Consider the following 25,766-nt stretch of genomic DNA (forward strand, 5'->3'; position numbering starts at 1 on the left):
CTTCACACTCGAACACAATTTCGTGTCAGTCAGTAGGAATGACTTTCATTGCTGCACAAGCTTCTCTGCCATGTGTGGAATGTCAACTGACTTAATTTACTGCATTGTTCAGCCAAATGAGGTAACAATCACAGGCTAGACCACAAGGTTAGGAAAGGGTAGAAGACTTATTTAAAACTAGTTGACACAAAGGACATTCAGCATTGAATAGTTTAGGGTACGCAGATGGCCATGTCAAATCATGATTAATTTAAAGTGATTGCACACAAAAGAAAAAGTCTTATTAGTCATTTAAAGAGCTGTTCATTCTCAATACCCTGTGATGCTATTGGTGTGCTTCAGGTCTTGGAGCAACACATGGATGGACGATGGAAAGGACATATCCATGACAGTCAGAGGGGCACTGACCGTGTGGGATTCTTCCCTCCTTCCATTGTGGAGGTTATTAGTCGCAGATCAGGTATTCAAGTGCAAATCACTACAAAGTCAGCGCAAATATGTGGTCCATCACCTGTTTTTATGATGACATCTGCTACTGTAGCTCTCCCTATCTTCATTTCCCACTTTCCCATAGAGCAAGGAAATTTTCACAGTGTGTCTGATAATATTTTTTCTTCTGGAGAAAGTCTTATTTGCTTTATTTCGGCTAGAATAAAAGCAGTTTTTAATTTTTTAAACACCATTTTAAGGACAATTATTAGCTCCTTTAAGCTACACTTTTTTTTCAATAGTCTACAGAACAAACCATAGTTATATAATGATGTGCCTAATTACCCTTACCTGCTTAGTTAACCTAATTAACCTAGTTAAGCCTTTTTAAATGTCACTTTAAGCTGAATAGAAGTGTCTTAAAAAATATTTAATGAAATATTATTTACTGTCGTCATGGCAAAGATAAAATAAATCAGTTATTAGAGAAGTTTTTTTAATTATTATGTTTAGAAATGTGCTGAAATTTTTTTCTCTCCGTTAAACAAAAATTGGAGAAAAAAAATAAATGGGGGCTAATAATTCTGACTTCAACTGTATATTCAGTTGTAGCCCACCAATGCCTCTGCGGGATAAAAATAGTTTTATATTTTTAAAACAAGATACTTTTTCTAATTATTTTAATTGATAATATCAACATAACATAAGTAATGTTTGCATATTTGCTGCACTGACCAAAAAAAGTTCGATTTTTGTTAGATGTTTATGCTATGGTGTATACGTCTCAACTTTTATGGGCTTTTGCACCAGAGATTGGTGGAAGTACTCATTTTTTCCTTCCTTAAGCAGCAGAAGCTGGGATCTATTTTAGGATTTTTTAATTATCTAAATATAGGATATATATAGATAATTCTTTTGGTAAATCTACTGAAAATAAGCTCAGATTTCAGAAAAAAAATGAAAATAAAAGAGAATATATATATATATATATATATATATATATATATATATATATATATATATATATATATATATATACATACAGTATATACAGTATATATATATATATATATATATATATATATATATACACACAGTATATACAGTATATATATACAGTATATACAGTATATATATATATATATATATATATATATATATATATATATATATATATATATATATATATATATATATATATATATATRTGTGTGTGTGTGTGTGTATATATATATATATATATATATATATATATATATATATATATATATATATATATATATATATATATATATATATATATGTATATATATATATATATGTATATATATATATATGTATATATATATATATATATATATATATATATATATATATATATATATATATATTCAATATATCATATTTATTATTCAATATATCATATTTATGGTGGCTTGAGAAAATCATAACTTTCCGCCAGACTTTCATACAGACTTATGCTTATTTAACTCAGACTACCAATCTGCCAATCACTGATGACCTTTCAAATTACTAACCACACCCTAGCAACCACTTAAAGCACCCTAGCAACTGTTCCATAGACTTCTATTGTAAAAAACTGCTATTGACTTTATATTGGACATACTAGCAACTCATACTAATGACATACTGGTTCAAACTAGAAACATACTAACAAACATACTAATTCATACTTATTTTATGCTAATGGTATGCTAGTTTATACTAGAAACATGCAAATATAATATGACGATATTAAAGCTTTTAGTCCTTGTGTATGAAATTTTAGGTTTGGGACTGCTTATATGTACTGTACATAGGGCATATACGATCTGTGCCACATGGGACACAAAAATCAGAATGGAGTCACTTGAACCATGCAATGTAAATCTCACAACCATCCTTTCTGTCGGATACACATTTCTTCTCCTTTATCATGATACTCACAACAAAAATATAGCTTTGATTACAGCATCCTCCATCCTTCAGTTAATTTTATTGAAGGATGCATTGGATGTCACTGTCAGCCAGCACGTATCACTTCAGGGTTAGAGTTTTAGTTCCTATATCGGGTTTTCACTTGAATCGATATTTACATAAGCACGCATAAAAGAGATTGCCAGTATCAAACCATTTCTAGTCATTTTTAATGATCCAAAGGCACTCAAAAAATGCTGGAGGTCACTGGGGTAATAATGCAAATCACAGCATGCTTGAACAAGAACTGGCAACATTCAACTGAAACACAAGACTCTAAATATTGTAAAACAAAGAACAAAGGCACTTAAACTAGGCACAGGTGAAACTAATGGCTAACTATGGAAATAAACACAAATATAAACATAAGCTAATAAACTCTAAACTAATAAAATCTAATCTAAGGTAATAGACGATAACAGAAACAAAAGTTTCAAAATAAAAGTTAACAGAATGGAACATAAACCTGACAGCATTTTAAATCAAGTATTTATCTTAAATTGTTTATTTTTTACATTTAGTTACAATATTGAAATGAAATGGACCTAGATTAATAATTGGAACTGGTGTGTTTTTATTAACTTACATTTAACAACGTTTAATAAATATCTGACAAATGTACTACTCATTTTTAGTTGATACTTTATTTAAAGTTACCAGACTGTAATGTTTTGCCAGAAAAGGGTCACCTTTTTGCTTCAAAGTTCTCAACTTTACTAAATGCCTTAAAAGAAGTAGTACAGAGCTATTTTTATTAATATTGATTTGTTTTAAATCTTTTAAAATCCTAAAACTTTTCCATTATTTACAGGTTTAAAATAGAATCTAAATCCCAGATTTGAAATGTGCCGTTCTCTGATGTTTCTATCCCACAGTATGCATATCGAAATAATGCATTCTTGAAGTATTGCAGTTCTCATGAATTCTTGAAGACATGCGGACATGTAGTCTATTGATAAAGGCACACACAGACACACACTCTAATGGGATTAACAGGAACATATTGGGGGCAGGCGGATCAGCTTTAGAGCCCTGTGCTTTCATGAAAGAGGGAGCTGGCCTCAGATTTCTGGGGCCTGAGCAGAAAATCTTTCCTTGAAATGAGTCTGGTATTTTTTTTTTCAGCGGCAGACTCAGCACTCTGTCGTGTCACAGCGTCAACATCCTGCTGCTCGCATGAAATTAGCCTCTGCTCTAAGCTTCTGCCTCAGTACTGCTGAAGAGGACATGATGGAGGCAAAACAGCCAGATTAAAACCCAACCACTTATCTTATTGTGCTGGGGTGTTTCTCCCACCTGGTTTATCTTATCCGGATGCTAAAATCTCAGCAGGTCCATCTCATGTTTTGTAATGATTGGAGGGGGAGATGCTATGTTTTGTCTTTTGTGTGTCCTGTTATTATTTTGTGCAATATACAGTCGTATTTTGAAAATGTCACACTGATTTACATCAATTGGACAAAAACAATGGGTTATTGATGACAGAATTTTTAAATTAATGTATGGGTGAGTGTTAAAAACTGTTTAAAGGGGTCAGTGTTATTTTTCCACCATTTAATTTTATTATTTATTTAATAAATAATAAAATAAAATATTTTCACAACCCTTTAAAAGTTTGGGTAAGATTTTTAAATGCTTTCACTATGCTCACCTAGGCTACATATACAGTGCTCAGCATATATAAGTACACCCCTGACAAATCTCTCTTTTGAATTCACATTTTTAATAGGAAGCTATACTATATTGTATTTGTGCTTATACAATAAATTAGTCAGTACTGAAGCCAAATCTGGAGCTTATCTAACAAAATAACTTGCGATAACAGTCCAAAAACTAGGACAACCAAATTTATATGTTATAGAAAAAAAATTAAATACAAATTTGAATGAGGAAAAATCAAGAAAATTTAGTAGAACATTTTTGTTGAAAATGTTTACATTGTAATTTCTTTTCGCAATATTTTGCTTGAATTTAATTATCTTTCAATTTCTAAATATGCTTGGTGACTAAAATATTATTTTAACAAATGCATCTGTTTAATAAATCTGTTGTTTAAATGCACCAAAATACATATTCATTTTCAAATGGGGTGTACTTAATTATGCTCTGTATTTTATATAAAAATGGTAATCCGTGAAATAGTAATTTCTAATAAATGCTTATGAATCATTTAAATTGCCCATATTATGGGTTTCATATTGAAAAAAAAAAAAAAAAATATATATATATATATATATATATATATATATATATATATATATAATTTTATTTTATTTATCCGTGTCAATCAAATGCTTTTGATGATATAAAAAAATCTTATTCATGCTGAAAACTTAAAGGTGCAGTAGACGATTGTCTTCAGAAACTGTGCTAGTTGAAAATCTCTACACATTTCAATAGTATTTATTAAAGTAAATGATCTAAATGTATTTGTTTGTATTTTTATATTCTGGGTAAGCTATAAGACTTAAAAATGTTCATCCAATTAAATTTTGTCAGTACCACAATTCCTATAATGCTGATAAGAAGCCCAAACTGTCTGTCAACAAATGTAGATATGTACATCTGAAGCCGTTCACGCAGATCCGCCAATTGCTCGTACTGTACATGTACGTTCACCTCTACACGAAAGAGAGCAAAACAAATGCTCAATCAAAACTTTTTAAAATCCTGAATCATTATTGGAGTTACTTTTGCACGCTGGAGAAAGGATGACACCGTGGCTGAAGTATTTTTTTTTTTTAGACCGGTAATATTATGTTTGAAATATTTTAGTCACACAAATCGTATGTAGATTGTATTGTTTTACCAAAAGGTTATATGCACAAAAGTTTTGTTCAGCCACTGAAATCTTCCAGCAAACGATTGATGTGACTATTTTGAATTTCATAAGGGACCTTTTATAGCATCAGTAATGTAGACTTTTATTTAGTTTAACAACAAAACATAAGTAAATAGCACTATTCTGCCAAGCCTGCTTTACTGAGCTGAAGTTTTACATTCAAAATGATTTTTTCTGCCATTTTTAATGTGCGCTTTTACGATTTCAGGAGGCGTGGCTTTGGATCGCAGGGCAGGGATTGTGTTGCAAAGATATTATGCTCACCGGTTAGCGTTTAGGCTGATCACCTACTGCACCTTTAATTTGTGTTGCATAATATATTTGATTAATAGTAAGTTACAATTAACAGCATTTCTTTATAAAAAAAATAAAATTCATATGAAAATATTACTTTTTCTAATTGAATGCATCCTTGCTGAATACAATTAATAATCCTGATGAGCCCAAACTTTTACAAACAGTTGTTTGTCCATATTATTTGTTTTATTTAGAGCATCTTTAACCCTTTATAGGAAACTTACTAAAATACTCATTGGAAACAAACCTGGAGGGTCCTAGTGGTTTATTACAAGACCGTTGAATTTTTATCACTTTAAAAAATATTTTAATCTGTATCAATATAAAAAATATGTAGTGCGTAAAGGGTTATTTGAAGCATCTTTTCATCTTTTTCAAGGATGTTTCATTTGTTTTTATTGTGCCTCATCTGTTTCCATGTTGTGTCAATAGGGGGCGGTCTCTCCCGACAGGCCTCACTGCCCGTCCAGAGACATCACATACTGTCCAGAGCCCTGCCCTCACACAATTCTCATCACACCTCTCACACTGATGACTCCTACACCTTATACTCATCCACTCATCCTACCGTGACTCACCACAACAGCCTGGATCAGCACTCAGGTAGTGTGTGAATTGAATTTGTAGAGATGAATTCAAATACACACTCCACAAAAAGTCCATTCAAGTTCATCTGTGAAAGCAAAAAGTCTGTGAGCATCTGAACAACGGCTCTTTAACCTATGGTAGCTGCATATAGATATGTTTTCCCAAGTTCCCAAGAAAGCTTTTCTTCTGCACTGGTCCTGAAAGGCTGTGACACACAAACCCAATAGTTGTCTACCAATGTTGGGCATCGCTGAGCATCTTTCGCATAGTTTTTGCAGTTTGTTTCACACAGTCAGCACTGATTGGACACCATTGGTGGCAGTTTGAACATATTGAATCAGAGCTGGGCAGTTGGTGATGCTTATTGGCTGTTATACTTGCTGGCTAATTATTGGCAGATTACTTATTGGCATTATAGTATGACACTTCCTGACAAACCCAGATTAAACACAATCAGGGTAGATTCTATGAACGAAAATAAGGATGAAACTTGTGTTTTTGCCTATGGCTTTAAACAAACTGAATTTGACATGTCTTCTGCACCATTAATACGTGATTGAAGACTATGAATGCTCACTCTGATCTGCTCATTTAATTACTGAACTGTACAAGCAGCAGTTTAGCAAATTATAACATTTAAAAAAAAAAATCTTTTAACTACATTTTAGTTACTGATCATCAATAATCAGTGTTGTGTAAGCTACATTAAAAAGGTAATAGATTACAAATTTATGACTACTGGAAAATTATAATCTGATTACATTGCTAATTCATGTAAAAAGTAATCCGATTACTAATTACTTTGTTACTTCATACTATAAAATATACCTATAGAAATATAAAATAAACTGCAGCTCTTTCAGTAATTGAATATTCACTGAGAAACATTACAATGAGTTGATCACAGCAGCTTGACATATTCAAAAGACTTAACGAGTTCACCCAAAATTCTCTCAGCATTCACTTGTTCAAGCATGTTTTTTTTTTTGTAGCTCAAAAGTTTGTGGGTGCAAGCCGCATGCTTTCATTGGAAATAACCAACTTGTACGAGCAAAAATGCTATATGTGTACAATCCCATAAGCAGCTACGCTTCTCTTCACAATCAGAAGATACCTTTTCTCCCGATCCTGCTCAAAAATTCAATGTAGCCTGTTTAGGCTGAGTTGGGCTGCTGTGTTCTTGGGCGCCGATGTCCTCGGTGATGAGTGTTGTTGTAGAATCGTAGAAGTGCTTGAACAAGTTGCTGGTCGAGTTAAAGCCATCAAAAGTTCTTTAGAGACTGGACAGTGACTGCATTTCACAGCAATAGTTTTGTTTCTTTGCTCAATGAAGTCAAAGAAATGTTTGTATTTCCACAAGAAGCAACCACTCTCGACAGCAATAATGTTAGCTTATGTTCTCCAGCAATTTAAAATCGCATGCTTGTTAACTGACGTTGCAGTGGAAAACGTTATTTAAAAAGAAGTATTATTTTCTTTTAAAAACTAAATTTGTAACGTAGGTAACGCAATTGCATTGACTTAGTAACTGTAATCTAATTGCACAAATTTAAGATGTAATGTTACATTACTACATTTCCCCAAAATGTAATTAGAATACAGTAATGCGTTACTTAGGAATGCGTTACACTCAACTCTGTCAATGATATTGTATTCTGACATAATCACTGTTAGTATCTAATGATATTCTTGTTCTCCTCTCTTTGTCTCATCTTATTCTTGGAAAAAAGGTTTTCAACAATGTTAGGTTGTCGTTATTAACAATATACACTGCTGCTGAAAATGAGCACAAGCCCGTCCCAACAAACACTGATGGGTTACACAGATTTGAACTGTGTCTGTTGCTGTTGGTAAACATACAGTATGTTAGTGCAGTATTTGTTGGCCTTTACTTCAACATTACTTTAAAAGTTTCATAATGACATGGTTGTGCCGATTGAAGAAAGTGAGCAAGGAAACTTCTGGGTTTGTTTATCCATTGTTATAGTGTCTTTTACCCATTTTTGATGAATGTCACAAGCAACTGCCACAAGCTGATACAAACAATTATTTCCTCTCACGAGTTGGTTGTAGTTTGCAGTGTCTTCAAAAGCTACTGTTTAGAGCAGATGTGTGTGTTACAAGGTTCTGCTTTTTTCAGCTTCTTTGATGTCGGTTTGATGTATCACAGCCTTAAGACTCCCCCCTCTGGCCCTATAAAGTGTTTGTGTTTGTTAGGTGCACTTCCCGACAGTCCCAGTGCCCTGTGTAAACCAGAGGATATTTGGGTCCTCAGGACCTCTCTCAATGGTAAGATTTGCCCATTTCCCCAGGCCTCCTTATGTCCCCAAATCGTTTTCTGCGATCCCCATGTTCATCCGATGATCCCAAAGTCTGTAAACCAATGACACACATTCTCAAGTTGAGGTTTTCCCAGCTATTTCACTGGGTTCCTGTCCCCTTAGGCTTTATTTGTTCCATGTTTGTCAGACTACCATCAGCTTGCCATTCACTGTCCGTTATTTCTGCCCGTCCTGCTCAGTGCTTGTATTCCCTTTATGTTTTCTATTTTCTACAGTAGACTGCTTTTGTTCCCTTTGTCTACATACAGTAGATCTTGCTAGAGTATTCAGAGGTCTACTTGGGTCCCAAGATCTGACCCAGAGTCATTTTTATAAGTTTGGGTCTTTTTGGGTCCATCCAGTGCAAAAATGACAATTACTGAGAACAAGGCTTTAGCATATGTCAATTTTAACCCATTTTCAAGGCTTTTTTGGAGTAGAAATATTTGGTTTGGGTTTCTAAATCTAAGCGGACCAATGAGATCTCTAATTTGAAAGTCATAGTTGCAAAAAAAAAGCCCTTATTTGTTGCTCAATCCTGCAGTAAAGCAGAGGTTTATAGGAAACAAAATCTCTTCACCTGTTCATGTTATTCCGCCTTTGTTTTGCTCCTCTTTCTTTCAGCAGGTGACAGGAACAGCATTGGAAGTGCAGGCAGCATGGGCAGCAGTCGCAGTGCTGGCAGTGGACAGAGCACAGAGGGAAACTTTCCAAATAATGGACCCTATCAGTCACCTTCTGCTGTCCAGGACAACAGCAAGGTGGGCTTCAGTGTCACAACATCCAGTGCATGCAATGAAGCCCAAATAATACTTAACCCTTGTGTACTGTTTAAATTGATTACCCTTTTGTTATGTTTGTGGCTGTTTTTGCCCTAATGGCTTCCATTATAATGTATTTTTTGACTGCAAAGCTATGACACCACTAATCATGCATTATTGTTTTTTCCCTATTGGGAAGTGGGAAAATTTGTAATTTCTGCTGTCAAACATCGGTTGGCACCATTAACCTATTAGGCCTGTGCAAAAAAGTTTTTGACTTTTATATGGAGTACTATGAAGTTAAACAGCAGACTACAGTGTACGTGAATAAAAACATTTAACATGTTTAGCATGTTCTGAGAGCTGAGCTGCTTTTTTTCTCTCTCACACACTTACATGCACACACACTACATATAACCATATAATTTTAAGCCAAAAACTAAGCTTTTTTGCACTGCAACTGATGATCAACAGTAAAAAATAACGCATTTTACCTTTTCCCAACTGAGAAAACCAGCAACAATCAAGAATGTCTAATTGTATGGTGCCATAGAGCAGGGGTTCCCAAACTTTTCAGCCCGTGACGCCTAAAATAACAATGCCACTGACTCGCAATCCCCAAATTCCTCGGAGGTGGTTCTAAATATACAAACATTGCTCACACAACAATAGGCCTAAATAAACACAAAAATATGCAACAGTCTAAAAACCATGTCAATTTTATAGTCATTTATTAATTTGTTTAATTTAATATTAATGTCACCTAATGAAACTGCTGGGCACAATGTTTCCAGCACAAGTCTATTCTTGGTTTAATTTTGGAGATTGCCCCTCAGACATCATTCTTAGTGTTCAGTTGTGGCCTGTATTTATTTTTGATGTCTTTGGTTGCCATAAAGCTGTCAGAAAGTTTAACCCGGTGCTATAAAATCATTATGCTGCAGCTGACACTATTGCTGTGTTTCTATCTAATTTAAACAAACCAATCGTTACTACTAAAAAGTACTATTTTTATATTCTGTGGGTTATGGTAAAAATATGGTTAATTATAAGTTTAATAACATTTATTTGACTTTTAGAAATCACCCCCTGTCATTGTTCTGTGACCCTCCCCCAAGAGGTCCTGACCCCCAGTTTGGGAACCACTGTCATAGCGGACAAAATTAGCCACAAGCATAAATAAAGTGTAGTAAATTTCCCCAGGATGTAGTGTACAATTTTTGAAAACTTTCAAAGCATTTTCTCAAAATGTCAAAATAATTTTTGTCACCAAAAATCATTCCATTTGCTGAAACCCAGAGAAAGTTGTGGCCAATGTAAGACTCAAAATAACCCCAGAGTGAATGAAAACATCCTGAACAGCACATACGTGTATAATAAGTGTGATACTACTTATACAATTATTATGCATTGAGAGATCACCATACTCCACTGCGCATCTCCTGCACGTACAGTAGCTGAGGTGTTGTAAGCATTTATGCGTCTGTGTTGGTCTTGTAATAACACTTAATTGAAGCGTTCTGTCAATACTTGGGTTATTATTTAACAAGGTAATGCGGGGATATAAATCAGGTGAGGTGGAAAATGTATACATATGATATTATCATATCATATTTCATTTACCATCTAATTACTAAATATAATTAAAGTTGTAGGGATTTATACAAAATTCTAAATGTAAATTTGGACATATATATATATATATATATATATATATATATATTTTTTTAGAAATGTAATTTATCTTTGATGTAAAGAACATTACAGATGTATTTATCTCAATTAATGATTCATTCGATGCGTCTTTGCATCATAAAACTATTGACTACTCACATTTTTTATAGATTTTTATTTGGTCTTGTAAAAAGGATTTTGCTCAGCATATTAACGTAAACAAACAGTAACTCACCATCAATGGTATTGCCACCTTATTACATAACACAGTAAATTTTACATGCAGCTGAATACGATTACTCATACCACAGCATGTATTGCATTTAAACCACCATAGAACCCCTAATGTTGATCTCATGCTGAGACTCAACCCAATATTCTCAATGACTGAGTGTAAGCATTTATAACAGAGGGCCTTAAATTTGAAATGAAAGAGACATTCATTTATGTTCTTGCTGATAATAATGAATATGCATGTGTAGTAATTAGACTCTCTGTGTGGAGTCTTTCAGTAGACATCTCTCAGAGCTATTTCTGCCAGACAGCTGTTGAGTTAAACTTGACACAGTACTGTGGTTTTCTTCTATTCAGATGCCTCCCTCTGCTGGAGAACTGCTGGAACAGAACCAGGATCCTACAAAACACATGGACCCTCATTCAGGTTAGCACTGTCTTCAGATCTGCTGTTCCTGCTTGCTCTGTTGAAGAATAACAACTCAGCTCATAAAAAAAAAAAAAAAAAATTCTTGTTTGAAAAAGATACATGTCACTATTGGCAACTTTATTAGATATACTTTGCATGTATTCCCTTATGCTGTCAGAAACACCTTCATTCTTTGAGCATTGATTCAACAATTTAGCATATTTGTTAGCTGCACATCCATGATGCCAGTCTCCTGTTTCATTACATTTACATTTCAAGTTATTAAAGTCATCATAGACATTATCATGTTCAAGAAACCCATTTGAGAAGATTGGAGAGTGTTTTTTGTTCTGCTGGTAGTAAGCTGCCATCACAAGATAGATCCACTAGGTCACAGGAGAGGAACATGGTCATCTGTGGCATGTTAAATAATGTTCAGAAAATATCGCCCACACTATTACACCAACAGCAACTGCCTGAAATGATGATACAACACCAGATGTATTAATGCTTTTGTGTTGTTTTTGCCCCTACAATCTGAATAATACAGCAGAAACCTAGACTCATCAGAACAGGCAAACTTTTTCCAATTTTTGTCCAGTTTTGGTGATCCTGTGTTTATTGTAGCTTCAGTTTGTGGTTTTTAGCTGACAGGAGTGCCACCTCTTCAACTGAAGTTCATCTGCTTTCAAGTTGTTGTGTACAGCCCTCCACTGTAACAAGTGCTTTTGTGAGTCACTGTTGTGTTTTTATCAGCTCAAACTAGTCTGGCTATTTTTTGACCTTGAGTGTTAACAAGGCATTTTCTCCCACAGAACTGCTGCTCACTAGATATTTTTTTCTTGGATTATTTTCTTTAAACCCTAGACATTGTTGTGTGAAAATTCCAGTAAATCAGCTGTTTCTGAAATACTCATACCAGCCTGTCTGACACAAACAATAAATACAATGTTTAAAGGTGGCAAATAATGAAAATCCGGAAAGACAATACCAAGGCATAGCTGAATAATATAATATATAATATAATAATAGTTCAGTATGTGGAAATGTTATGGCCTGACCCTCAAACACCATTGTTTCCTCTTTCTTATGAAATACTTCAGGGTAAGTTCTTGGTAAAAAAAAACAGACCAATTAGAATAAAACACAGACTGTAATATTGCAAATGGGTCCATTAAAACACACTTCATAAGCTGCGTTGGATTGGCCACAACATTTTCTAGTGAGAATACAACAATGATAATTTTTTCCCTTATTTTTAAGATTATCTAAGCTTATATTAAATTTACTCTCTATGTGGGATTCTTATTTTGAGCCATGGAGACCGCACTGCACCACTTTTTTACATAGTTTTCTCATGGCACCATGTGCATTAGGGTTGTCCCGATCAGATTTTTTGCCCATGAGTCAGTTGATTTTGAGTATCTACCGATACTGGAACCTGATTTGATACTTCTATAATACATAAAAAAAAGAAAATAGAAAAAACAGATCCAGAATGTTCCTTTATTTTATTTTTTTTATTTAATTCCCATTATTTTAACTTTCAACAACTCTGTTAACAAGCAAAACACTTCTGTGGCGTAGCTTGAACAATCAATTAATAAATAAAATATTTTTTACATGCCCCATAAGCATAAGAAATCCAGGGTTCTCTACAAAGGCAAATGGCAGGTCAATTATTGAGATCATTTGTGCTATCTTGGCTGGGATGTCTCGTGCGTTTTCGCTGTTATTGGGCATTTTCTGTCTTTTTCAAACTCTCCTGCTGTGTGAGGTGACTCATCTTTGGTTGGGTTGCCTGGGTAAATTCACTGTATTGTGTCAAGTTTTTTTTTTTTTTTTTTGAAGTGCCTAATCAGGTTTGTTGTGTTAAATGTAGCCTTTTCCTTTCCACCTTTTTCCTTTCCACCTTTTGCTATGGCAATGTTGTCCTCATCAACTTTATAATACCTCCAGGCCACAGACATACTTGTGCTTTCTGCTTCAAGCTGCTTATGTGTTCTACTTGGCTGGATTTTAACCAATAGCGTCTCTGCAACAAAGTGATGTCATGCCGCACGCATTGCTGTTTCTGTGTGAAGCCAAGAGGTCCAACTCTGTGCCAATGCCTGACTATAGATGTGTTATAAAATAATGAGAATACATATATACATATATGTTCGAGTTTTGATCAGGAGGTAACGTCCGATTCCGATCGAGTCTGAAACCTATTTTTGAAACCTAAAACCTATCGGGCCCAATTTCCAATCTTGGGATCGGATCTAGACATCCCTAGTGTGCATTCACTTCTAGAAAACAATGCTTAGAAATTTAAAACATGTGGCATGTCACTTTACATCTGGCTTCTGGTAGCATTTCTCAGCCAACCACCTTTTCACAGCACATCAGAGCTCAAAATGCAGGATATATGGATTGCACATTTATTCATGTCACCTTGAAGAACATTTAACAAGGCATCTACCCAGTTGGTAGATTACTTTTTGAAAAATTAAGTATTATTGTTTTGCACACATTTATTTTAGACCACAGCATACTTTGTGTGTGTGTGTTGTGTGCATGTGTGTAAATTAGCACAAAGTCATTTTTTAGATATTTTTTTTTTTAATGACATAAGCCACATACCTACTATGTAGATACTGGGTAACAATGCATCTTATTGAATCAGTGCACTATGGTCCCTTTCAAAGTTACTTGAGTCAACTTTTTTCCTGATTCTGATGCTCAGTTTAATCTTCAACAGATCATTCCTGATCAAAGCTTCTACCTACATACATTCAGTTGCTGCCATGTGGATGGTTTTACACTTGCGTTAAAGAGCTGTTGGTCAGATGTACCTATTAAAGTGGCCAGTGAATGTATATATGTATTAGAATATGAATGTATACAATTAGATCAACAGTAATTGTTTAAAGACAATTGAAAGTTGCACTAAATGTAAAGAAACATTAGCAGTGTTCTCTAGCCAACTCTTACAAAATGTCATATCCTTGGGATCTTCCACGTGTTGTCTTGTCCATGAAAAAGACATATTCAGTGACTAGAAATAGAAATATGTCACCTCAGATCCCCCTTAAGCTGTTTGATTCGTTGATCTATTGCATTTTTAAAAGAACATGCTCCACTAGATCACAATAAAGAGCTTAAAATCCCAGCTCATTTTTGTCTGTGAAGAAAGATACTGTGCAGTGTCAGATTTCACTAGGAGGGCAGGACACAATGACAGAGGCAAAACTGTATGCAAGTAAGAAATGGCAAGGAAAAGAGGAGAATTTGAGAGGAAGAAAAGATTATCAATGACATGGACACACAATTTGTAGGGATTTATGCTTGAAGAGGATCTAAAAATAAGCATGAGATCAAGAAACTTTGCTGAAATCAGCTTATTTTATGGAGGTGAGTTAAATAGAGGCTTTTTTACATGCATGTCATTTTCACTGCTGACATTTTTTTTTTAAAAGAGGACATTGGCTTTAGTGCATCTTTATGCCTTGTTACAAGCTATTGAGTTGTCATTATATGATTTTTATTGTTTAATAACTTTTTGCCAAACACATTTTGTCATAAAGATACATAAAGTACAGCATGTCATCAGAAAAGAAAGTGATATGTTTGTCTGTCTCTCACGTGAACACATATTACATAATCACTCATCAGAACAGCCTTAGGCCTTAAAATCCTCTTCATGTCAGCGATTGCTTTTTTGGTATGATCTATTGTTAATGAAGATAAAAAAAACACTGCCTTGGGTCACAGAAGAAATTTTTTTCATGCTGAAACATGTACTTCATCAACATACTGATGTGTAAATGTGCAGGTACAATAACATGCATGAAAGATGGTGCTGTGATTCCACACACCACAGCCTAAAGGCATTAGCCAAGGCTTTCACCAACAGAGATGTGTGTGTGTGTGTGTGTGTGTGTGTGTGTGTGTGTGTGTGTGTGTGTGTTTGTGTGTTTGTGTGTGTTTGTGTTTGTGTGTGTGTGTGTGTGTTTGTTTAGGTGCTCTTGGACGGAGGATTCCTCTGAGCAGCTCCAGACCTGGAGAACAACATGTCATCCATCAACAGCTGCTTCTAGATGGCAGGGTGAGAACAAGGAACAGCACATTACCATACTACTCATATATTTGTTGCAGGATGTATTATTTTCACAGTGTAGCTCACGCTATGCATACTGTAAACCACATACTTGATGTCTATAGAAAACAAAACAAAAAAATACAACTTACAATGCAATGCACTTGATTTGACTTTTCCTGTGTGAAAGATATTTTAGCCATTTTTATTTTAGGTTATTTATTATTTATGTTTTTTAGCTCATCTTTTTATCCAAAAATAATTATTGAGCTAGAGCAGCAAAATAATGATATATTATTATTATTATTATTATTATTATTATTATTATTATTATTATTATTATTATTATTATTATTATGTAATTATTAAGTTATTATTAGAAGTATGATATTACATATTTTTTGCTTGTGTATACTTTATTGTACCATTTTGGGAAATGGGGACAAGGTGGCTCAGTGGTTAGCAATGTCACTTCACAGCAAGAAGGTCACTGGTTTGAGTCCTGGTGTGTGTGGAGTTTGCATGTTCTCCCCATGTTCACATGGGTTTCCTGTAGTAGTATGGGTTTTAGGTTTCCCTCACACAGTCCAAAGACGTCGTATAGGTGAATTGAATAAACTAAATTGGCCACAGTCTATATGTGTGCATGTGAGAGTGTATGGGTGTTTCCAAGTACTGGGTTGCAGCTGGAGGGGGCATCCTCTGTGCAAAACATATGCTGGATAAGTTGGAGGTTCCCTGATGAATAAAGGGACTAAGGAAAATAAATGATTGAATGAATTTCTGAAATGTTTGTCATGGACATACATGACATGATTAGGCAATGCATCCAATACAATAAATGAAACATCAAATTACACATAAAATATCCTATCCCTGTATTGTTACTCATGTACCATTTTATACATCTTTTTATTTTTGATTGACAAAAACGTTATATCATTTATAAATATACTATGAAATAATGTATACTATTAAATTAAATGTACAGTACAGTTGACCATTCAGTTTTTTTCTTCTGTTGAACAAAAACCAAGACGTTTATAAGAATGTTGAGGAAAAAGTGGCCAATTTGGGCTGCTACTTTTTGGACTGTTATATTAAGTTATTTTGTTAGATTTACTCCTAATTTGGTCATAATACTGACTAATCTAATGAATATGCACAAATATGATATAGTAAAGTATATTGTAAGTACAAATGTAAAATTGTTCATATGTATCTGCATACCCGTATTATTAGTAGCAACCTGTACATGTATTCATCTATTGTAAATCTCTTTTCATAGTTAATACAACCTGCATATAATGTTCATAGTACATCCATCTGTAAATATCATCATCGTTTTTCTATAGTTGCACTTTATAACTTATACCTATATCCTGCACTTGCTGCTATTGCATTCCTGATCTAATCGTATCTAATCTAAAGCATCCTATAGTAAATATAAATTTAAAGAAGAGATTTGTATGTGGTGTGCTCATATTTGCTGAGCACTGTTTAGGATGAATAACATGTATGTATAATCATGTACATATGTACAATCTACAAATGCAGCTGTAGTTAGGTTATGTCCTGATGTTGTAAACAATTATAACACACATTATTTTACTTTTACTTGCTGTTTATTTATTTAGGCTGCATTTCTGTATATTAATCAATCAACCAATCAAATTTTATTTATATAGCACACCTCCAAACAAATCAATGCAGTTAAAAGGGCTTTACGGGTAAGAACAAGCAATTGACTCTTTTGTACTGTGCATTATCAAGTAGAAAACTACTAGTCCTTATAGTTAACTTGTAGCAAACTAGCCATTAGAATAATAGATGTAAACATAGCAAAACAAAATCATCTATTTTTCGTTCAGTTTTCAGTAGTATGCCTATTAGCGTTTTCACAAACTAGCGAACTGGATGTAAATGACCTTTGGTCTTTGACATCACTGACCCAATGTGCTTTTCTGCATAATGCTCAATCATTTCTTTGTTGTAGGATGCCGAGGCTATTTACCAGTGGCTGTGTGAGTTTCAGCTGGAGCAGTACACATCTAATTTCCTCACAGCTGGTTATGATGTGCCCACAATCAGCAGAATGACCCCCGAGGTGAGCCGTCTTTTGCTGTGCAGCAACGTTTTAAGTATGCAGGCTTATTTCTGCCACAGCACATTGGTATTCACAACCGCTTTCAGTAACATTTCAAAGCCGAGCATAACTGTTATCATCTTTCTGAGATGCTTCTGAAGTGTGTCAATCCGTTTCTTTTATGCTTTTAGGATCTCACCGCTATTGGTGTTACAAAGCCTGGTCACCGCAAGAAGATCTCCATGGAAATTGGCAACTTGAATATACCGGAGTGGTTGCCAGATTACATTCCGGTAATCAGTGATATATTTTCATATGCATAACCATTTTAGCTATTTAGAGATACATACAGTGCTCAGAATATATGAGTACACCCCTCACAAATCTCTTATTTATATTTATATTTTCTGCAGGAAGCTTTACAATATTACATTTGTGCATATACATTAGTTTAATCAGTAATGAAGCCCAATCTGGAGCTAATCTAACAAAATAACTTGCAATAATGCTTAAAAAATGATGAGCCCAATTTTATATGATAGGGAATATTCTTAACTAACATTTTATTTTTTGCTAAATTTTGCATGAATTTAAATGTAAGGGTGCGGTGGTGGCCCAGTTGTTGGTACTTTCGCCTCACAGTAAGAAGGTTGGTGATTTGATCCCCGGCTGAGTCAGTTGGCATTTCTGTGTGGAGTTTGCATCCATTCCCATGTTCATGTGGGTTTCCTCCAAGTGCTCTGGATTCCCCCACAAGTCCAAAGACGTGCTATCGGTGAATTGAATAAGCTAAATTGCCTGGAGTGTATGTGTGGGTGTTAATGCAAGACTTTATGGGTGTTTCCCAGTGCTGGGTTGCGGCTGAGAAATAGTTAAAAGTATTTCTTTTCAAAATTGGTTGTACTCTTTTATGCTGAGCACTGTATTTGGGCTGAATCTAAGATTATGTATATGAGCTGTGTTCAAGATTATGATATGCATAACGGGTGTTTTAGTAGTTGATAGGAATGTGTTTTTTTGTAAACAAAAATGATTGCTATTGGTCAAAAACATTCAACTGAAGTGAAATAAAATATTCACAAAATATGAAAAGCTAAAACTAAAGGAAACTAACAACAGTTACTGAAAAACGAACTGAAATCAAATAGCAATTAGCATAAACAATAATAATAACAATTCACTTTATTTATGATGCACTTTATTTATGATGCACTTTATTTGAACTCAGAGCACAACAAGAAAAACAACATCAAATAAAAATGTAACCCTACAAGCTTACAAACATTCCAGTAACAAGCCAAAAGTCACACCTCAATAATCAATAAAACAATCAAAAAATAAGCAAAAAGATTATAAACTGCATATATATGACTGTGATAAACACAAATTAAATAGTTTACTGAAAAGTCTTTACTGAAAAGTCTTTATGAACGGCTTTCCTAATAAGTCTATTTACATAATTTACAAAACGTGCAATGCAAATTATATATATATATATACATATATATATATATATATATATATATATATATATATATATATATATATATATATATATATATATATATATATATAGATGAAGTCAGAATTATTAGTACCCCTTAGATTATTTTCTTTTTTTTTTAATATTTTTTAAAATATTTTATGATACATTATATTTATATGATATGTATATTATACATTATGATATATTATATATTATGATATATTATATATGAGCAGGTACATTTTCACAGTATGTTTGATAATGTGTTTGACTAAAAAAAAGCGGTTTTTAATTTTTTAAACACCATTTTAGGGTCAAAATTATTAGCCCCCTTAAACTATATATTTTTCGATAGTCTACAGAACAAACCATCATTGTACAATAACTTGCCTAATTACCCTAACCTGCCTAGTTAAACTAATTAACCTAGTCAAGCCTTTAAATGTCAATTTAAGCTGTATAGAAGTGTCATGAAAAATATCTAGTCAAATAATATTTACTGTCATCATGGCAAAGGTAAATTAAATCAGTTATTAGAAATGAGTTATTAAAACTATTATGTTTAAAAATGTGTTGACAAATTCTTCTCTCCATTAAACAGAAATGGGGATAAAATAAACATGAGGGCTAATAATTCAGGGAGGCTAATAATTCTGACTTGAACTGTACATATGCAGAACTTGTTTTAATTTAGCATCAGATTTTGCAAAGGAGTTGTTGGTACCATTGCTCAGATAGGCTAGAAAATGCACATGCACTTTACATTAATCAGAGCAAATAAAACGAGGGGATCTATTTACATTTCTGTTTATCTTTTTTGTTTCAGTCTGATATTGGGAAATGGCTCAGTGCTATTGGGCTGCCGCAGTACCAGAAAAAACTAGCTGAGAATGGATATGACTCCATAAGCATAGTGCAGGATATCACATGGGAAGATCTGCAGGAAATTGGCATCACTAAGCTGGGTAAGTAAGGGGTGCATTAAAAGTGATATTGTACATTAATATGATTCTTTTAAGTAATGTTAAGGATGTTTTTGTGTTTTTGTTCAACACAGTTGGATTTATTAGGTCAAAAATATAGTCATATAAATAAATATAAAATTGTAGTTTATTCCTGTAAAGGCTTTAGTGCCACATTATGATTAAAAAAATGTGGGTTCACGCACGCTTTTAGTTGGTATCTTACTAGTGCTAAGTATCCCAGGGCTTGTGGAAAGCCTGATACATTTTGTTTTTGTGTTTATTTTAAATATGGTGTAACATTATTAATGACCTTACTATGACTTTGTTAAATTAAATTATGAGCTTCTTGTAATTTAATAATTACCCTAAGCATTTGAGTGGTAGATAGTAGGTAGTGTTCACAAATGTACTTAAACATTACACTCAAGCCAGATAAACAGCTGTGGACTAAAATATACTGTATTAGTAATGCTTATGTACAGTTGAAGGCAAAACTAATAGAACATTTTTATTCTTTTCTTAAATATTTCCTGAATGATGTGTAACAGAACAAGGACAATTTCACAGTGGGAAGTCTTATTTCTTTAATTTGACTGGAATAAAATTTTAAAAAATGTTTTTAACCCAATTTAGCATTAATATTATCAGCCCCCTTAAGATATATACTTTTTCAATTGGCTACAGAATAAACCACTGTTATCCAATCACTTGCCTTGCTAACTTTATAACCTAATTAAGTCTTTAAAATTATTTGAATACTATCTTGCAAAATATGTTTTCAGATATTATGTACTGTCACCATGGCAAAAGCAAAATAAATGAGTTATTAGACAAAAGTCATTAAAATAATAGGGTAAAAATGGTTAAAAAAATATCTCTGTTAAACAGTATTTGGGAAATATTTGTTTAAATAATTACAATTTCAGGTTGAATTATTTTGATTTCAACTGTACTGATTCCATAAAGAAACCATAAAGTTTTCTAATTCCTTAACGTTTTTTTCTAGGTCACCAGAAGAAGCTGATGCTGGCAGTTAAGCGGCTCAGTGATGTACAGAAGGCCCGTAAGACCCAGGCCGAGGGTCAGGCATTGCTCCAGCACAGAAAAGCTCCTCCTGCCCTTGAGCTTGTGGCCATTGAGCATCACGACACCTCTGACTGCCCCTCATCACCCTTGTCACCAAAGATGCTCACCTTTCAGGACAGTGAGCTAAGCATGGAGCTGCAAAACGCCATGGCACGCAGCGGATACTCTGGAGGACAAGACGGTCTCAGCATGAGCGGAATAGCCATGCGTCTTAGTCAAGAAAGCATTGGGATACGATCAGGAGGGTCAGGACGCTCGCAAGAACGCCCGATGGCATCAGTGACCCCTCACAGCCGGTCACAAGAGAGCTTGGGTAGTTCAGACAGCAGTCCCAGCAAGGAACAATATGCCATAAGGGAATCTCAGGATAAAAGCCAAATATCACCAGTCAGAATGGCGCCAGTTTTGCCACTACAACCTCATCCAAACTCTTCCAGCAGCAGTCCGTCAAGAACCCCACCCATATTGACAGGTAAAACAACACGTTTCGCATATCCGCCAATTCACACCCAATCCAGACCAGTGGTTTCTCCATCTCAACCCAATCAAGGATCACCTCTCCAGAGGGGCTTTAGCTACCTGCAGCATCAAAACTGTGATGCTAACAAGCAAAAAAACACAGGTCCAGTCAGAGCCGCGCAGCCAAACCAGGACACATCATGCTCCACTAAAAAGCGAACTCAGAGTCTTTCTCGCTACGCCATGTCAGATGGAGAGAATGAAGACGATGATGTCTCAGCTCCTACCATGACGTCTGCCAATGTGGCTTCTTACGCCACACTCACTCGCAAACCCGGCCGCAGTCAACCATCTTTCGCCTTGAGTGATCGCCATGTAGGCCGCAGTCATTCCTTTGCCATCCGTGCCAAGAGGAAAGGTCCACCGCCTCCCCCTCCAAAGCGGCTAAGCTCTGCCCAAAGTGGAGTAACTTCATGTGGGGTTGAAACAGAGAGTGCTGGAAGTGTCCGAAGCATTGCAGCTCGTCTAGAGAGCAGTACAGGAAGCCCCAGCAAGACATGCAACAGCCCTGTTTTTAAAGCCATGTCTCCAGCTACTCCTCCAAAAAATACAGAGAACCGTAGGAGGACCACTAGCGACTGCTCTACATATGAAACGAAGCATGCAGATCAAAACGTTAGTCCTTTGAGGCACCAACAAGGTTCTGGTTCATCGCAGGAGAGCATACCTTTTGCAGAGGAGGGCAAAGTTACTATTAAGCAACGGACCAAATTAGCATCCGCTAAGAGCGAGGCCGAGGCTGCTGTTGATATTCTGAAGCCAGCACAATCGATCAAATCATCCCTAGAGGTGCTCGAGTTTAACTTAAAGGAATCAGATACGGTCAAAAGGAGACATAAGCCAAAAGAGTTGCAGATGAAAGGTCAGGGCATCAGCGCACAAATAGGAAATGAGAGGGCCACAGAGACTGAGATGGTCTTGCAGTGCATGCAGAATGGCGGATTGAGGAAAAATCCTCTTAAATCTGGCCTCGCTCCAAAACCGGGCTCTCCGCATAAACCTCCAACCCCTTCTAAGCCCATACGCCATTCCGCTGCAGCCACCTCAGGTACTGCTATGACTTTTTGTATGTTGGAAAATTCATTATTTAAAGAAATGCATCCAACTTTCATTTTAAAGAGTGTATGACAAATGACGTCTGATTTTTTTGAGCTGCTTATTCATATGTGCTTACAACACACGTTTGGGTTCAGTGCAGTTTTTTTAAGCGTGCAAAACATACACAACATACAGTAAACACAAAAAAAAACACACACAAAAACAATAGAACAATGTATAAAAAACAGTAATGAAATATAAAAAATATTTAGAATAATATAGATAGTATTTACACAGTATTTGCATTCATTGTCATAATAATTATAATATTAATAATAATATAAATAATATATATATATATATATATATATATATATATATATATATATATATATATATATAATACTAAAGTTATACTATGATAATACTAAAGTTGATGTTGTTGAAAATAATATTTTGTGATGAAATCAAATCAAATCACTTTTATTGTCACATCATCAGCGATAAGTGAAAAGCTTAGATGCTGTCAATATACAGAATGCAAAATACAACAACCTACTCCAAAAAACAAGATAATCAAAAACAGTACCCCATTAGCAATGTTGACATTAATTCATTTTCTTTTCGGCTTAGTGCCTTTATTAATCTGGGGTTGCCGCTGCAGAATGAATGGCCAACTTATCCAGCATACTTTTTACGCAGCGGATGCCCTTCCAGCTGCAACCCATCACTGGGAAACATCCATACACTCTCGTTGACACACATTGTGCTACCTGCATAAAAGACAATTAATACATGAAAGACAAGAAATGCATTAAGAAAAACAAACTACACACGTAGACACAGATAGACAAGTTCACAGTCGAAAAGGTGTAAACAGTTTGACTGTTGGTGAAAAATGATTGTAGGCAATAAGGTTTTAAGGAAGGATTGGTTAAAGTGCAGTGCATGCATGCTGTCGATGACGCAACAGTGATAATAATAATAATAACAATGAAGGTTGATAATAATGTACAGGGTAATGTACAAAAAAAGTAATACACATATAGATTTAAAAATCATAGCATGTGTTAATCTGAAAATGAATGTTTAAATCACTGTATGCATTTTATTATTTCAATAATTAGCAGGCTGTCTGATGCCAAAAATATTTTAAGCTTTCCAATTTGAAATGGTATGAGTACATTTAAATTAGTTTTGTTGAAGCCAGAAAAGCTTTAATTGATTTTTTATTTTATTTTTTTGCCTTACCATTTGATTTGCTTATTTTTAATAAAAGATGTGTTTTTAGTTTATTATAGTGCATGTGACATTGTTTTTAAATGTTTAAAATATAAATATATTTATTTATTCATGTAGCGCCCTCTTCCTTTTTTATTTAGTTAATCAGAACAGAACATTCTAAATTATAGTTTAGCGCCAAATACAAGCTCATAGCACGATACCAATTCAGATTATTAATAAACACAACCAATCTGGTACAAAATTACCTTTTCTAAATTTACTTAAACACAAAAAAGCATTAAATGCATACAAACGTAAAAATATATTTATATATTTTTTAAATAAAGATTTTTGTTTTTCTCCTTTTGCAAACTCAACTAAACATCACTGTAAAACTATTCTGTAATGCTTACTGCTGTAAACTGTTTACTTGAATCAAATTAAATGTTCTAGTCATCTCAATATTTTTAGTCAGTTTGACTAATTAAAATTAAAATTATTATTAAAATAAGTTGAAGTAAAATAAAAGCATTTGTTGTCTTGACTTTTTGTCATATGATTTTTACAGCACAACATTGCATTTAGCAAAGATCAAAAAAATAGTCCAAATAATATTAATAGATAAATAAATGCATTTACACTACTGGTCACACTTTTGGGGTCAGTTTGTTTTTTTTATTATTAATTTTATTTAATATTTTAAACAAAATTATCCTATTTATCAAGGCGGCATTTATTAATTGTAAAAAAATAGTTAAATTTTTAAATATTTATTAAATATTTATTTCTCATTGTATATATGTTTAAATATATTTTTTACTCCATTTATTATTACTTTTATTACTATTACCATTAATAATAATAATAATAATAATAATAATAATAATAATAACAACAGTAATAATTATTATTATTAGAGTGGTTTCTGAAGGATCATGTGACTCTAAAGACTGGAGTAATGAAGCTGAACATTCATCTTAAAAATCACTGGAATAAATTGTTAAATTAAATGATAAACTACAGTTTTTTATAGTACAATAACATTTCACAATTTCTCAATTTGTACTGTATTTTTTATTAAATAAATGCAGCATTGGTGAGCAGAGGACACTTATTTTAAAACCTTTAAAAATCCTACTGACCCCAAACTTTTGACTGGTAGTGAATGTAATATTTATTTATGTAAAAATATAATTATTTATTATTTCTATTTCTATTTCTATTATTTCTATTCTATTAATTTTTTTTTTCAGTTAGCAGAAACGATTAATAATTTTGGATGTGCATTCAGTATATAAGGGTTTTGAATGAATATTTCTTAGCCTGCATTTCAAAAACAAAACAAAATGAAAATACAGTACAGCAGACAACTAATTTTTAATTTAAAACCTTGGTTGCAGAAAACAAGGAATTTGTGATGGAACATCCAGATTTTTGTTTTGCAACATTTATTATCATTTTGAAACTCTAAAAGCCTCTTTTCACAGTGAAAAACTTCCACACTCCTGAAAGCTGAAAGTATTCCCTCTAGCATAAACTTTCCTAAAGTGTGTGTCATGTCATGGATAAATGCTGATAATATCAAGCATCCCTATTATGAATCATTCTGTTCTCATTTGACCATAACAACACTAACTGATGCCTCTCTATCAGAAAACTAGCCTCGAACCTTCACAAATATATGCCTGTGATTTTAATTGTACCAAATGAACGTGTACAAAGTCTATTAGCAATGTTTGTGTTTCTACT

The 25,766-nt window shown here is 33.9% G+C and overlaps 1 protein-coding gene across 16 annotated transcripts in view; it reads left to right on the top strand.

Annotated features, from left to right (window-relative positions):
- The window catches only part of caskin2 (CASK interacting protein 2), an 86,561-nt gene that overhangs the window by 55,100 nt on the left and 5,695 nt on the right, over window positions 1-25,766 (top strand). For 3 of the 16 annotated variants that reach the window (XR_012387989.1, XM_009306714.5, XM_073918423.1), the window contains 10 exons: window positions 343-460; window positions 5,978-6,148; window positions 8,351-8,422; window positions 9,079-9,215; window positions 11,481-11,550; window positions 15,537-15,622; window positions 17,610-17,720; window positions 17,891-17,992; window positions 20,012-20,150; window positions 21,157-22,803. Coding sequence is in view for 15 of the 16 variants with exons in the window: in XM_009306714.5 (XP_009304989.1) it covers window positions 343-460; window positions 5,978-6,148; window positions 8,351-8,422; window positions 9,079-9,215; window positions 11,481-11,550; window positions 15,537-15,622; window positions 17,610-17,720; window positions 17,891-17,992; window positions 20,012-20,150; window positions 21,157-22,803 (2,653 nt within the window). In the remaining variant the exon portion in view is untranslated. Of the gene's footprint in view, window positions 1-342; window positions 461-5,977; window positions 6,149-8,350; window positions 8,423-9,078; window positions 9,216-11,480; window positions 11,551-13,385; window positions 14,929-15,536; window positions 15,623-17,301; window positions 17,344-17,609; window positions 17,721-17,890; window positions 17,993-20,011; window positions 20,151-21,156; window positions 22,804-25,766 lie in introns of those variants that run through there. The other 13 variants (XM_073918425.1, XM_073918424.1, XM_073918429.1 and 10 more) reach the window with 10 other exon arrangements.

The sequence above is a fragment of the Danio rerio genome, chromosome 12 (assembly GCF_049306965.1).
Source record: "Danio rerio strain Tuebingen ecotype United States chromosome 12, GRCz12tu, whole genome shotgun sequence".
Classification (NCBI taxonomy): Eukaryota; Metazoa; Chordata; class Actinopteri; order Cypriniformes; family Danionidae; genus Danio; species Danio rerio.